We start from the raw sequence: 13410 nt of genomic DNA on the forward strand, positions 1-13410 counted from the left end.
CATAATCTACAGTGAATTGCATTTATGTTCCTTAACCACACTCTTGGATGTCAGGAGTGTGGATTTACAGCCTTGCAACAACAATAAAAAAAAAACAAAAAACACCCATTTCACTGAGATAACAGGGCCACCAGTCTTAAGGCACAGACCGTATTGGTAGTAAACAACTTGCACAATGTCCAGGATGTGTCATGGAGTCAGGAAGCTTTTACTGTCATTTCAACCATCAGCTATAGATGGTTGAAATGACAAAAAAAGCTCTACTCCATGACGCATCCTACACTTCCCTTGTCTATGCATTCAATAACCCTTCATCTGTCTTATAGTGACAACTCTCAGGTTTTCCAAAGAGAAATACTACGCAGCAGACGAAACAGCACAACTCTTGTTAATCGACCAAACATGGTGTGTAACACGGCATGAAACCGCTTCAATTTGCAGATTTAGTCACGTTAATGGTGTTCAAGGTTTTCTTTGCTCGTTGTTCTTTATGCAATACCCAGGTTCCATCTTCCCCGGTTCGCATCCCGAGCACCAGGCTTGAAAGAATCAAACAGGTAAACCAGGTCTATCTCTGTGTAAAATCTAGTAGATTAGGGGTTGAATTTGTAACATAACACAACATATCTGTTAACGGTATCAGTATATTAATGGGCCATTTATAGTGAAGCTGTTGGTGAAAATGAAAACAAATGATAGTTATAAAATATTTTTCTTTTCTGAAATGTTTCTGGTGCAGAGATAACAAAGATGAGAGAAACAAAAGATTGAATATCCTAATTGTATTTATTATTTTTTTTTGTCATATTATTTAGAGTTTGAGAGATTTAATTGCACTCGCCTGTGCTTTATATAGTGCAACAATAGAGCTTGCATGTTACTGTTTTCTGTGGATATATGTATATAAATACATTTATTTTTTTTTTGTAGGAGGAGGGAGTTGATGTGATGAACAGGGAAACAGCTCATGAACGGTAAATAACTGGCTTTCCAGATGCTGTTATCTTCATTATGGGTTAATATAACAAAAAAAATTTAAACAGATGAAATCTTGGCATCAAAAAACTGTGGTCTTCTTATCCTCTGTACCCTTTTATGTATTGTATGAGATATATATATATATATATATATATATATATATATATATATAATTTTTTTTTTTTTCTCTCTTTCTTTCTCCCCCCTCTTTGTCCAACTAGGGAGGTGCAGGCAGCCATGCAAATGAGCCAGTCATGGGAGGAAAGTCTTAGTCTGGTAAGGCCAACTGTAATATTTAGAAATGCTGGGGCATTGTACTCCACAACAGGGGGCATTTTCTTTTGTAATGGATGTGCTTTTCAGGACTACAAACGTTGTATTTGAGTGTAGGCTACCCTAAACTATGTAAAGGACTTGTAAATGATCAGATGCTGAAATTTGCATGCAGTGGCTTTACTGCCACAACACATCCACCTCTCCCTACTGATGAGATTGTGGATATATAAACAGCATGCTAGAGTAACATGGGAGTCAACAGGGCCACCAGTCTCTCAAGAACGGACTGCGTTGGTAGTATAGCACTCCTACAGTAATGCTTATCTAAGTATATTTTGTTGATCATGAAACAAGTTCACTGTCTATACTGTTATTTCAGAGTGACAATGACTTTGAGAAATCCTCATCATCGTCCCCGAAGCGCATTGATTTTGTGCCTGTGTCTCCAGCTCCATCCCCCACCAGAGGAATTGGGAAGAAGGTATTGTGCATTGTGATTTCATTAAGCAAAGCACTACACTTGTACATCTGTAATCCTGGTTTTTATCTTGCTGATATTCATGCAAATATTCCTCCTTTTAATGAGCAGCAGTGCTTCTCTCCATCTCTACAAATCTTGGTGAGCAGTAATGGTCTAACTCCCAGTCCTGTTCCCAGTCCAACACGTCGTTTCAGGTGAACTTCACATGCAGTTCTAATTTACAGGGAAAGAATAACACTTAATATTAACGTGTTTTATTGATTTATTTGTAATCCATTTTTGGGAACCTTCTGTGTGTTCAGCAGGAGGAGTCAGAGCCCAATTAACTGCATCAGACCCAGCATTTTGGGCCCAATCAAACGGAAAGGTAAAATGTTCTTGTGTACAGAATTAGATGGTATATATCCCTGAGTGTTCCTCTAACTGGTATTAAGTATTATCTGTGGGGTTAAAGATATCCTGTTAATTTCTAGCAGGCCATAATTTGCCCTGCTGTCGTAATTTGATTGTATTCTTTTCATTCCCTGTCACAATTTTTGGTGTGTACTTGCTCGCAATAAGAGTGGTTGTGTTCTCCAAGTGTGCTAAGCCACCTTGTATCTTTTATACAACAGCAGTTTACAGGATAAATGTAAGATGATTTGCTACTTTTTAACGTCCAGTGTTTGTGAAGCCATTCATCTTTTAAAGTTGAACACTAATAACTGACCATCCATCCAACAAGGAGGATCACCATCTCAAGTTGATCTGTCTGAAGCATTTATGAAAAAGTGGAATGAAATTGGTAAATCTGTAGTCTCTAAGTCTGTAGAGCTGAACACTGCTGTTTGGGTTTTTTTTTTTTTCCTTCATATTAATTTTGTTTGCCTGATGCATTAAAATGGGAGGTGGGGGAATAAAGAACTAACCAGATTAATCTGGCTTTAATTTTTTCCCCTACAAAAATCTGCAATATACAGCATTTCTTAAAGAAATTTTTCTTTACTTTAAAGGTTGATCCTAATGGTTGAAAACAGCTTTATTGTGCATTTATTACATCTTAAGGCCAATATCCTCCTAGTTTCAGGTGAGATGGAAGCAGAAAGCCAGCCAAAGAGACTTTTCCAGGGTACCACCACCATGTTGTCCTCGGAGACGGCCCATCTGCCTGAACTCAGCACATGGTGGGTTGTTGGTGGTATTGAATGTGTTGGAGGAAGGTGAAAATAATTGTTGTAGTCATTTGATAAGTAATTTTACTTAGCAGCATTATTACTCTTCTGCTAAGATGTATAAAGCAGTGAAACTGAGCTTCATGTCCAAATGTAGACAATATTTCAATTTTATGTTTTCAATTTTTAAGTTGAAAGATTTCAGTACATTGGTCTAGTCCGGTGTGTTTTTGAGCTTAATGTGTGATTCTTTATTCCTACAGTTTATCCCCTGACCTGCTTGATGGAAGCCTCAGCAGTGTTGGCTCCTCTTCAGGTTCTCCAGCTAAGATGGAAGGGGTCTCGCCCTCTTCGAGCAACTCTCCCTTCACCCCTCTTCAGGATCTGTCACCCAAGTGATCGACATATTGTATTATATTGCAAGAAAGGTCACATGAATGAGCCTCTGGAGTTTCTTGTGCTTCTATTCCATGCCTTCCCACTAGTGCTTTTTGTTGTCTTTCATTTTTTGGTGACAATTTGCTTTTTCAACGAGACAGTGTGGGGAAGCTCTGTAATAAAAGAAGCCAAAGCCCTACAGGTAATTTGTATGGACTCTACCATTGGGGAAAGCTGCAGGGGTAAAGACTGTGAATGCTGTTTGCACCAGCTGCTATATAAAGGTGTAATATTTGGGGTAAAGCTCCATAATGAAACGAACAGCATTTCAGAACCCTGCAGTTTCTGTATGAATTTTTCTTTTAATTCTATGAAATGATGGGATTTCTAATATAAAAGCGAGGAGTTCCTTCTTGTAACAGTACCATTAGGTTGCCTTTGGCCTGGCCTATTACTATAGATCTTTAATTTACACAAGCAGATTGCCAACAGGTATTGTGTGAAAGAATGTAACTTATTTTTGGTTCTGGCTTTGTTTTTTTTGTAAGTATGTACATACATTGATGGCTATTAGCTTGTCATTTGAATTTGAGTTAAACTAAATTTGTGCACAGTGCTTGAGCAGTTAACTGACAATTTGAGCACAATGGCACTTGCATACATTTACAACTGAGTTTGTATCTGCCTTTGGCTGAGAGTATGTGGATCACCCTTTCATTATTCATGTAGCTGGAAGGAGAGGGCAACACTGTTGATGAGTGCCTATTTATCACTCTTGGTGCTTCATTAAGTTGTTCTAATGGAGTTAACGGTTGCCATCAGTTATTTGAGAATTGGTGCAAATGTTGGTATAATGCAATATTAATGGGGACGTGTACCACTAAATCCAGGATATGTACACTACAGCACATTCAACAGTCTGAGTTGCCATTTATCTTAAAGTTTACCACCCTACATGGTTTAGCCCTGCCAGCTTTAGAGAAGTGAACTGCCTTATTGCAGTGTCTCTTACAGGCCTTTTATACAGAGTTGCTTCACCCTTATTTACTTGTCTTTGAAATATCACTGTGTGACAATACCAACCTTAAACAAATGAGTTATTTATGTATAATGCATTGTTTTGCATGGGGTGAACTACTGCAGGTCACTGTCAGAAAATGTAGATAAATAGAAGAATAGAGGCTGCTGATGGAGACATTTGAACATGCAATAGAAAAGATTCATGTCTGGAGGACAGTCATCTACTGATTCATGAAAGTAGTGTGCCATTAAAGGTCTGTAAATAAGAAATGTGTAAATTTGTACTTGTGTAAGTTGTTCATTTGAGCTTTTGTTATTTTAGTAAATAGTATTTTTTTGTAAATGGTTTTATGAATTTGTTTAACAAAAAAGGAAAAAGAAATGGCTTTATTTCCTTAGAGCATGATGCATCATAACTGATTTGTTCTTATTTGCAAGCAGGAAAATGATTGTAGATTCTGTTTTTCATGGAAGTGAAATTAACTGTGTGGTTTATTGCCCCATATTAGAAATATGGCTAAAGCAAAACTGCACTCTACATTCTTTCTCTGAATGTCTTTCTTTGCAAGAGGGGAAAAAAGCAGTAAGTGGGTCATGTAGGTCCCTTTACTGTGCTGTATTGATGATTGATGTGTTTGTGGTTTGATTTACCAGTTTTTTTGTTTTGTTTTTTTGTCCTGTGGACTTGTCTGATCTTTTATTTAAATTACTGTCCTCTTTCAAGAGCGTACACCATAAGCTTGTGTGTTTAATGAGCTCTGAATGGACAAAAAGAGATTTTTTGTCCCCTTTATCCAGTGATCTTCAGATTACAAAATAAATTATTTGTCTTGTAATGCTTGGTATGGACATTTTATTTTGTCTTTTCTTGGGTATGAGGTCATGTGCTTTTTGTGCTTTTCTTATAGTAAGATAATTGGTAGCCTAGTGGTTAAGGTGTTGGGCTACCAAGTGGAAGGTTGCGAGTTTGATTCCTACATCCACCAACCTGCCACTGCTGGGCCCCTGAGCAAGGCCCTTAACCCTCAATTGCTTAGTTGTATAAAAATGAGATAAAATGTAAGTTGCTCTGGATAAGGGCGTCTGCTAAATGCTGTAAATGTAAAAAAAATGTATGAATTCGTTATGTAAACAGAACATTAGTGGATCTACACTAAATTGCAGAACTTGTTTCTCTCTAGTTCCTTTTAGTGCTTCACCTTCTGTAACAAAGTCCCTGTGCAGCAGTACAGCAATACAGAAAACATGTTTTGTTAAGAGATTAGCTGTAGGTTGCTTTCTGTTATCAACCTTTGCTGTATATGAAGTGAATCAAATCCTGCAGTTTTTCATAAACACTTACATGTTGCTAATGGACGCTGAAAGACATTTATTAATTATGAAACAGTTTTTAAGTGTTTGGTGTACAAACTAAAACTTTCAAACAATTAACCTTTAAAACACATTTAACGCTTAGCATTTACGCACCAGACAAAATGTTTGCGATGGCAAAGTGGTTGAAAGAACTGGCAAAAAGGACATAAAAAGGCTTTTCTTTTCACTTTTGCATCACTATTTATGGTTGAAATGTAGTTTAAATATGCAAAAATGCAATAAATAACAATACCGAAATTAAGTGATTAATGATTTAGTCAAACATTATAAGATAGTACATTTAAATATTGTTTATTCTTCATGAGCATCTATGAAGCGGCGTAAACAACATGGCCGACACGATGGACTCTAAAGTAATTCTCAATAAAACAAGCCAGATGCACGTTAATTACAGATTGTATGGCAGCAACAAAACAGCACAGACACAAACGATGCGAAGTAAAACACGTTTAATTGGAACATATTCCTCATGGTTATGCACACATCCCCTTCCCGTCTATTCCTGATAGTCAGCATGGCTCCAGTCGCCATCTCAGTCAGTGTTTCTGGATGTCCAGTTTGTACATCCCTCAACTGAACCCATAATGTTTGCGTCTTCATGGCCGTACATATTTGTAATGTCATTTAAACAGTTAGTTCCTGTAAAAAAGGGTGCCTTTAATCTATCACACTTGGGCTCACCCCTTTTTCACAACTCTTCTGGTTGTGCAAATGTCTATTTCCCCTCTATTTTCTTCAGTTTATTCACACTTTCCTCTGTACAAAGTTGTCAGACAGTGTCACTTCATGTGCGGAGGATAACCATTGTAAGAAGACCTGCATACAAACAACAGTCAAAGAAAAAGAAATAACTACATGCATTTAAAAAAATACATACTTCGCAAAGTTCACAGTGCAACTCACCTAATACATAAGCAGCTACGAGTTTCTTATTAACACTTAAGTGGAGGTAGACAGGCACTGTGGATTCCTGCTCTCCCAGAGTAGGGAGCATAAGGGCAGCCATACACACTAGGCCCAATAAGACAGTTAGCACGCTGGGGCCCCCTGACGATGCTCGACTCTCTGTGGAACACACACACACTACAAATAATCGCAATTCATGATCTTAGCTCTCTACTGCAACCTAGTGACATAAATAGGATCCCTAGAATGCTATCCATCCATTCATCCATTTTCTAAACACCTTATCCTATACAAGGACTGAAAGAACCTGGAGCCCATCCCAGGGGACTCGGAGCACACAGCAGGGGACACATTGCCCACAACCCATCACAGGGCACAATCACACACACTCACATACCCAAGACGGTGCCAATCAGCCTATAACTCATGACTTTAGACTGGGGGAGGAAGCCGGAAGGACTAAGGACTACGCCACTGTGTCCCCGTCATCTAGAAACATTTCTACATATTGATCACTAGGAATACACATAAGCAATGTAGGTATCCCCTGTTTAATCTGTGTCCACACATGTACACTACAAGGCTCATTCTTACAAATAAACTAGCTGACGTAGTACAAGTAAAGCGCATCTAGTTATCTTTATTGGTTCAGAATCCATCAATAAATTCTTGCAGTGTTTTAAGATGTTTTATTAGGTTACATGTATTATAGGAAGATGCTGTAGTTTCTCTTTTGGATATTTCTGCTGATCACAAGTTTGCAGTCTGCTTTGATTTGAATGCCATCATTAATCATGGAATATTTTCAGACTGCTGTCATTTCATGCCTTCTGCTCATTAGTAAGACAACGTTCGCTCGGCTTACATTACATAGTATCAGATAGGCACTTAGGGGGCACGGTGGCTTAGTGGTTAGCACGTTCGCCTCACACCTCCAGGGTTGGAGGTTCGATTCCCGCCTTCGCCTTGTGTGTGTGGAGTTTGCATGTTCTCCCCGTGCCTCTGGGGTTTCCTCCGGGTACTCCGGTTTCCTCCCCCGGTCCAAAGACATGCATGGTAGGTTGATTGGCATCTCTGGAAAATTGTCCATAGTGTGTGATTGCGTGAGTGAATGAGAGTGTGTGTGTGTGCCCTGCGATAGGTTGGTACTCCGTCCAGGGTGTATCCTGCCTTGATGCCCGTTGATGCCTGAGATCCCCGTGACCCGAGATAGTTCGGATAAGCGGTAGAAAATAAGTGAGTGAGAGATAGGCACGTATTGCCAACGCAAATCGACGGGCATGGTATTGGACCAATATCATTAGACTAAATTTAATGACTTCCAAATATTAAAAGAAAAGAAAAAAATCCAGAAATATATGTTGAATGTACCAGTGTCCCGCAATATATAAACCAATAGCTTTAAGTTCATCTTAAAGCAACACATTAAATGATTATTCTCCTCTAATGGAAAACAAAGAGGATACTTTTAAATCTCCACTAAACACACTCTGTACACATGACTCACATACGCCTATTCATATATCCAACTTCATGAGACAACTACAGATTGTCACTACCTGTCTGAAATGCAGTCTGCTCAAAGAACAAGCTGTCAGTAAGCTGCTCCTTCATCCTGCGCTCGTCCTCCTGAGGCCGGCTTTGAGGCTGCTCTTGAGTTGCTGAGGGCAGCAGCGTGGCCATCACCTCCTTCCTGCCCAGAGCTTTCTTCTGGCTCTGCTCAGACACCTGCAGCCGGAACTTATCGATCACACCATAGTGGCAGGCCCGCACGTCTCGGTGCCGGATAACTCTGCGCAGTGTACGAAATGACGAGATTAAAGTGGACAGATTAAAAAAACTCATCCCTAACATTCATGGAAAAAAGAAAACACTCCCTCCTTCAATTAGTCTTTTTCATTCATCAAGATTTTGTGGTCCTCACTAACTTCTAGGAACAACCAAAATAACCTAAGATGATGATAAAATAAATACAGATTTTGAAATCCACCACAGCATCTCAGTGAAGTTGAGTTCTGTACTTTGACCATTGCAACACATTGAATTTTTTTCTTGTTTAGTCATTCAGATGTCATTTGTTGGTGTGCTTGTGATCATTGTACTGTTGCATGACCGCATATTGTTTCAGCATAAACCGCTAGACAGATGTCCCCACATTTGTCTCAGGAATATTCTGGTATAAAGTGTAGTTCTCTGTTGCCTCACTGACTCCAGGTTTCTGAGTCTCGTGTCTTATCAGCCCTCCACAACCATGCTTTACAGTTGGTATGAGGTGTTTGGTTTTTGTTAAACAATCCATTGATGACAAACATGGAGAACTTGGTCTCATCTGACCAAAAGCTAATGTTCCTGAACTTGTTTTCTTTAGATGCAATTTGGGGGCTTTTTCCTAGCCACCCTTCGATGAAAGCCAATCTTATTTGGTATTTTTCTGATTATGCTCTCATGACCATACATGTTTTATGTGCTTACAGTTACATGTAGGTCACATGATATAAGTGTAGGGTTTTCCTTTGTATCTCTGATTACTAAAACTGTATTTGCTGGCATGCCCACTCTTGGGAAGACTGACAACTGTCTGTAAATCTCTCCTTAGGTAAACAATTATTCTTACTGTACGATGCTAAATTTAAAACTGAATGGAGACGGCCTTATAACCCTTTCCAGATTGATGAGCAGCAACGCTTACTTAATGGCAGCTGTCATTTCTTCTTGGCATAATGTACACACACACCTGAGTGCACCAGAACATCATACTACAAAAACTCAGATTTTACAGAGGTAAGCATACGTCATGATGGTTACCTAATCCTGTTAATTTCATTACATATTTTCATTTGTAGTTTTGATCTTTTATTTCCACCTGAGGTTATATGTTTGCTTTTAGAAGTTGGTGAGGACCACACAATTGTTATTAAGTCCCTGACAAAAAACAAAAAAAAAAAAAAAACATGAAACAACATAGAATTGAAAGAGGGTGAACTTTCTTTTCTTTGTGAATGTATGCTCTATTCAGTCCAAAATAATCCACTGTCTAGTCTAAGGTACAAAAATCACATCACACATTGTATATTTGTCAGAACTATAATCACACCTTTTTCTAATTACATTCTCCTAATTGCATTATGGTTATTGGTCATATATGGTCATTTTAACTTGATGGCAAGAAAGATTGGTCTTTACAAGTAGGCAAATACTAAAGATGTACTTTGTAAGTACTCTTTACTTTTAAAGATTTTTCTTTAAAATATGCACTTCTTTGCCATGAAATTAAAAATGAATGCTTGGATCAACAATATATCCATTGTTAAGTTGTACACTGAAGATGCTGAGAAGCTCAAGGAGTAGCTTACATGTCTACACAGCATTGTGGTTTCACAGCACCAGTGGCATCCACTACAGCGTACTTGTTTGGTGCCGTGCACAGAACTGAGAAGGCAAAACAAACAGTTACATGAGTGTACCATTTGTAACATACTGAAGGACATGTCATGTACTTCTTCCAGGACTCATGTAGATCTTACCTTTGAACTTGAGAGCAAACTCATATGGGTTGTAGAGGGTAAGCACCTGCTTGTGTGAGGCCTGCTCATCTGCATAAAAAAACAGCTCGGTGGGGAACACAAACACTGGAAGTCTTCCTTCCACTAGGTCGGGCTGCCGGCTGTGCTGCTGCATTGGCACAGACTGAGAGAACCTAGCTCTTCGGCTTATACTCACTTTTTGGCTCAGTGTGTGCAGAAGCTCCCTTAAACATCAGCTGGCCTTGTTCACTTAGTTCCTTTGCAGAATGGTGATTAGCCTAAAAAACAAAAGAGACCATTTCTAAATTCCTAGTAACACAACAGGATTCATTGTATCAGAAGTACTGTGGCAAAAAGGGAATTGTGAAATTTCAGTTAATGATTTTTGGTGGGGGAAAAGCTCAGTGTCTGTAGAAAAGGAAGGATTTATATAGTCAAACTTATATATTATTCATAATATATTCCCATCTGCCCAAGACAATAAAGATTGTCTGATAGGTCCAATTCATTGTGTAAAATTACTGACTAAAGCTTATTTGTTGGCTCTAACCTATATGTCAACGGAAAGGTGAAGCACAGTGGCACTGTCAACTGTACCAAATGCAGTAGTGTGTACACTTTATAAACAAAACTACCTTGTAGTTTTCTATCTTGATTAGACATAGATTTTGTATATTTATAATTAATTCAAGACTCATTTTATCAAAATCAACCCAGTTATTTAGTCCGTGGCTTAACCAGTGAGTGCACAAACACACAACGTACAACATCTGTGTCATTGTTGTGCTGAGAATTGTCTTTACATTTACAGCATTTGGCAGACGCCCTTATCCAGCCCTTATATATTGTATAAAACAATATCAGATTACATGGAGGTGAACAAACAAAATGACTAACAACGTAGATTATTGAAACCCCCTGTGGTTTGGTTTTGGCTCCTGCACATATAATAAAAGCAAACCTAACAGATTTTAATAGATCCCTGAATAGTTTAAATAACGTCATAAAGTGTTAAGCAAGTTCTGCCCACGTGTGCCTGGTAGCTACACGTGGCTAGTCACGTGACCGTGTTTACAGCCATAGCTAACGCAAGATGTATTCCGCAATCGTCTCTAACGTTTACTTAAAGACCGCGACAACACATAACAACATGTGCATTAAACACTCGTAAGATTAGGATTTAAAATAATCAATTATCTTCTCAAATAGACGCTTAAAATCCTTTAGCGTAAATGACATTCAATCGACACATTAAGCTAACGTTAGCTAGAGTGAGCTAACAACATGTTATAACAACATGCTATAACGACATGTTATAACAACATGCTATAACGACATGCTATAACGACATAACATGATATGTTTACGAGATGTCACCGGTATCAAACCAAAAGTCATGGACTCGTATGTTTATCGCCAATCTGTCATGCTGTCAAAACCGTACTATCCACTTGTTTATTATTAGCAATAGCACACGACCAGCTAACGTAAACAAACACTATGACGTTAGCTAGTTTCTTCTTTTTTTTAAGTTTTAAGTTATTAACACGTTAAACTAGGATTGTGATAGTGAGTCTACTAACACGAAAGATCCTAAAACCAGTCTAAATATCGGCGTGTTAATCCAGATAAGAGCTTGTTTACAGCTACACAGAATGTTGATCAGCTGTGTAGCTGTTAGCTTGAACAAATCATTAACCTGGATAGACGCGGTTGTAAACATGTTTCATTATTATTATTATACACATCACTGTCTTAATGAGTAACAGGGAAACTTTACCTTTGCGTCGACTATTTTTGTAGAAGCGAGTTATTGTCCAAATCCCACCCTTGTTTTTCTTTTCTCTTTGTCAGCCAGTGCGCCGCAGCTCGCGCACTGAATTCTGGGATGCCGAAGGGCGTTAGTTTTGTTCTATGACGCAACAAACTCCACACAATAATCACAATAATTGTGGACATGCTGTACTCTGTCTTTTTTACGCTTCATCGCTTGTTACACTTAGCAAGGTTATAAATTAACAGTTTGATAGAGTAGACGTGAGAAATCGTATAGAAAAAAAACACTTCATGCAATAGTGTATTGCTTCCTCCTTCAAGGGCAGTTCACCTCTATTGTGCTATAAACCACTGTATGACACAAACAGTTAAATTCACAAGAAATTCGAGACAAGACAAGTAATCTCGAAACTCATTTGATTGCACGTTATTGTTTGGACATGTTTAACAATGCTGACCTCAACTATGGTTCATTTGTCTTGTAAAGTGCTGGATTGTAGTAAAGTTAGGGTATTGTTTACTATCTGGCTGCAGTGCATTTGGATTTCAATCCCACCTCTGAAGCAAAGACAGTGTAGGTCTGTTTAAAATGGCTTATGGCTCATCATCATACGCGAGGACGATTTGATAGTTTCTCCGATATTATAAGTCGAAAATTACACAAATGATGGAATCTTAAACATATACAGGGTTGTAAAAATGTGGGATGTGGTGGCATAGTGATTAAGGTGTTGGACTACTGATCAGGAGGTCATGAGTTTGAGTCCCAAGTCCACCAAGCTTTCACTGCTGGGCCCCCGAGCAAGGCCCTTGTTGCTCAGTTGTATAAATTGAAATAAAATGCAAGTCACTCTGGTTAAGAGTGTATGTAATTAAAATCACAGGTTGAGAGAAGAATGAGAAGACATCAAAAATAGAAATGGAGCTATTATCATAAAAAAGCAAACTAAATAATGCATAAATCCCTTAAAAAGGAAAGAAAGTGTGGATTAAGTGAAGAGTGTAACTGCAAATGTTCAGATAGTCTGTAAAAAGACTGTTTTGACCAAATATGTTTAAATAATCAATATGAATAGGAAATAATTTAAAGTCGCACATCATATTATTTATTTCACACGTGGGGCAGAAGATAATGGGAGTATGTTCGGGTTAAATGTCCAGTTAGAAAAGTTCAACAAGGAAAACTAAACGTGTGATCTTGGCTGTATCAGCTGTGGGTGGGGTTTTGTTAACTGTAATAAGGAGAAGCTGTAAAAAATGTGACGTGGATCAGAGCTTCACGTGTGAAGTGTAGCAAGCAGCAGAAGGAATCACGTACACGAGGCGTTAATAATATCCTTTGTACCTTTGACCATAATGCAAGCTTTTAACTGGAATTCTGAAACAGATCTCTGGTGATCAAGTTTAAATCCTCGCAGACACGTGAATAGACACGTATGTCGCTGGGATTATATGATTATAGCTCGTTATCGTTTTATATGTTGTTAAATATGGGCAGGATCCCATCCCATCCCCCACTTTCTGCAGTGTTCCTATTGCAAAGGGC

At 38.4% G+C, this 13410-nt stretch overlaps 2 protein-coding genes and 1 non-coding gene across 5 annotated transcripts in view; 2 read left to right on the forward strand and 1 right to left on the reverse strand.

Moving 5' to 3' along the window:
• The window catches only part of pabir2 (PABIR family member 2), a 6152-nt gene extending 1032 nt beyond the window's left edge, over positions 1–5120 (forward strand). Inside the window, exons 2-10 of one of the 2 annotated variants that reach the window (XM_060885159.1) lie at positions 327–405; positions 504–557; positions 931–974; positions 1200–1254; positions 1634–1735; positions 1844–1929; positions 2038–2102; positions 2796–2898; positions 3150–5120. In XM_060885159.1, the coding sequence (XP_060741142.1) occupies positions 327–405; positions 504–557; positions 931–974; positions 1200–1254; positions 1634–1735; positions 1844–1929; positions 2038–2102; positions 2796–2898; positions 3150–3285 (724 nt within the window). In that variant the 3' untranslated portion in view covers positions 3286–5120. The remainder of the gene's footprint in view (positions 1–326; positions 406–503; positions 558–930; positions 975–1199; positions 1255–1633; positions 1736–1843; positions 1930–2037; positions 2103–2795; positions 2899–3149) is intronic. The other variant, XM_060885160.1, reaches the window with a different exon arrangement.
• LOC132856445 (small nucleolar RNA U109) lies at positions 1417–1570 on the forward strand. The gene has a single exon (XR_009649430.1). It is a non-coding gene; the product is annotated as a small nucleolar RNA U109 (small nucleolar RNA).
• Positions 5121–6090: 970 nt separating the features above from the next.
• mospd1 (motile sperm domain containing 1) lies at positions 6091–12016 on the reverse strand. 2 transcript variants are annotated; one of them, XM_060885467.1, is made up of 7 exons: positions 11869–12016; positions 10285–10366; positions 10089–10157; positions 9918–9993; positions 8124–8356; positions 6562–6723; positions 6091–6474 (listed from the first exon to the last, which is right to left on the reverse strand). In XM_060885467.1, exons 2-7 carry the CDS (start codon positions 10319–10321, stop codon positions 6443–6445), a joined length of 609 nt encoding a protein of 202 aa, XP_060741450.1. In that variant the 5' UTR covers positions 10322–10366; positions 11869–12016; the 3' UTR covers positions 6091–6442. The 2 variants fall into 2 exon arrangements, with proteins under 2 accessions (XP_060741450.1, XP_060741449.1); XM_060885466.1 differs by having other exon boundaries at positions 10089–10366; positions 11869–11954.
• Positions 12017–13410: the final 1394 nt, after the last annotated feature.

Source organism: Tachysurus vachellii, chromosome 13, assembly GCF_030014155.1.
Source record: "Tachysurus vachellii isolate PV-2020 chromosome 13, HZAU_Pvac_v1, whole genome shotgun sequence".
Taxonomy (NCBI): domain Eukaryota; kingdom Metazoa; phylum Chordata; class Actinopteri; order Siluriformes; family Bagridae; genus Tachysurus; species Tachysurus vachellii.

Bases quoted from the DNA above. Each gene is read 5' to 3' on its own strand.
- mospd1 (XM_060885466.1), bottom strand. From the start codon at position 10,242: ATGCAGCAGCACAGCCGGCAGCCCGACCTAGTGGAAGGAAGACTTCCA. The intron at 9,994-10,088 runs GTAAGATCTACA...TTGCCTTCTCAG, and splicing joins GTTTGCTCTCAAGTTCAAAG to TTCTGTGCACGGCACCAAAC. The intron at 8,357-9,917 runs GTAAGCTACTCC...TACACTGCGCAG, and splicing joins CCACAATGCTGTGTAGACAT to AGTTATCCGGCACCGAGACG.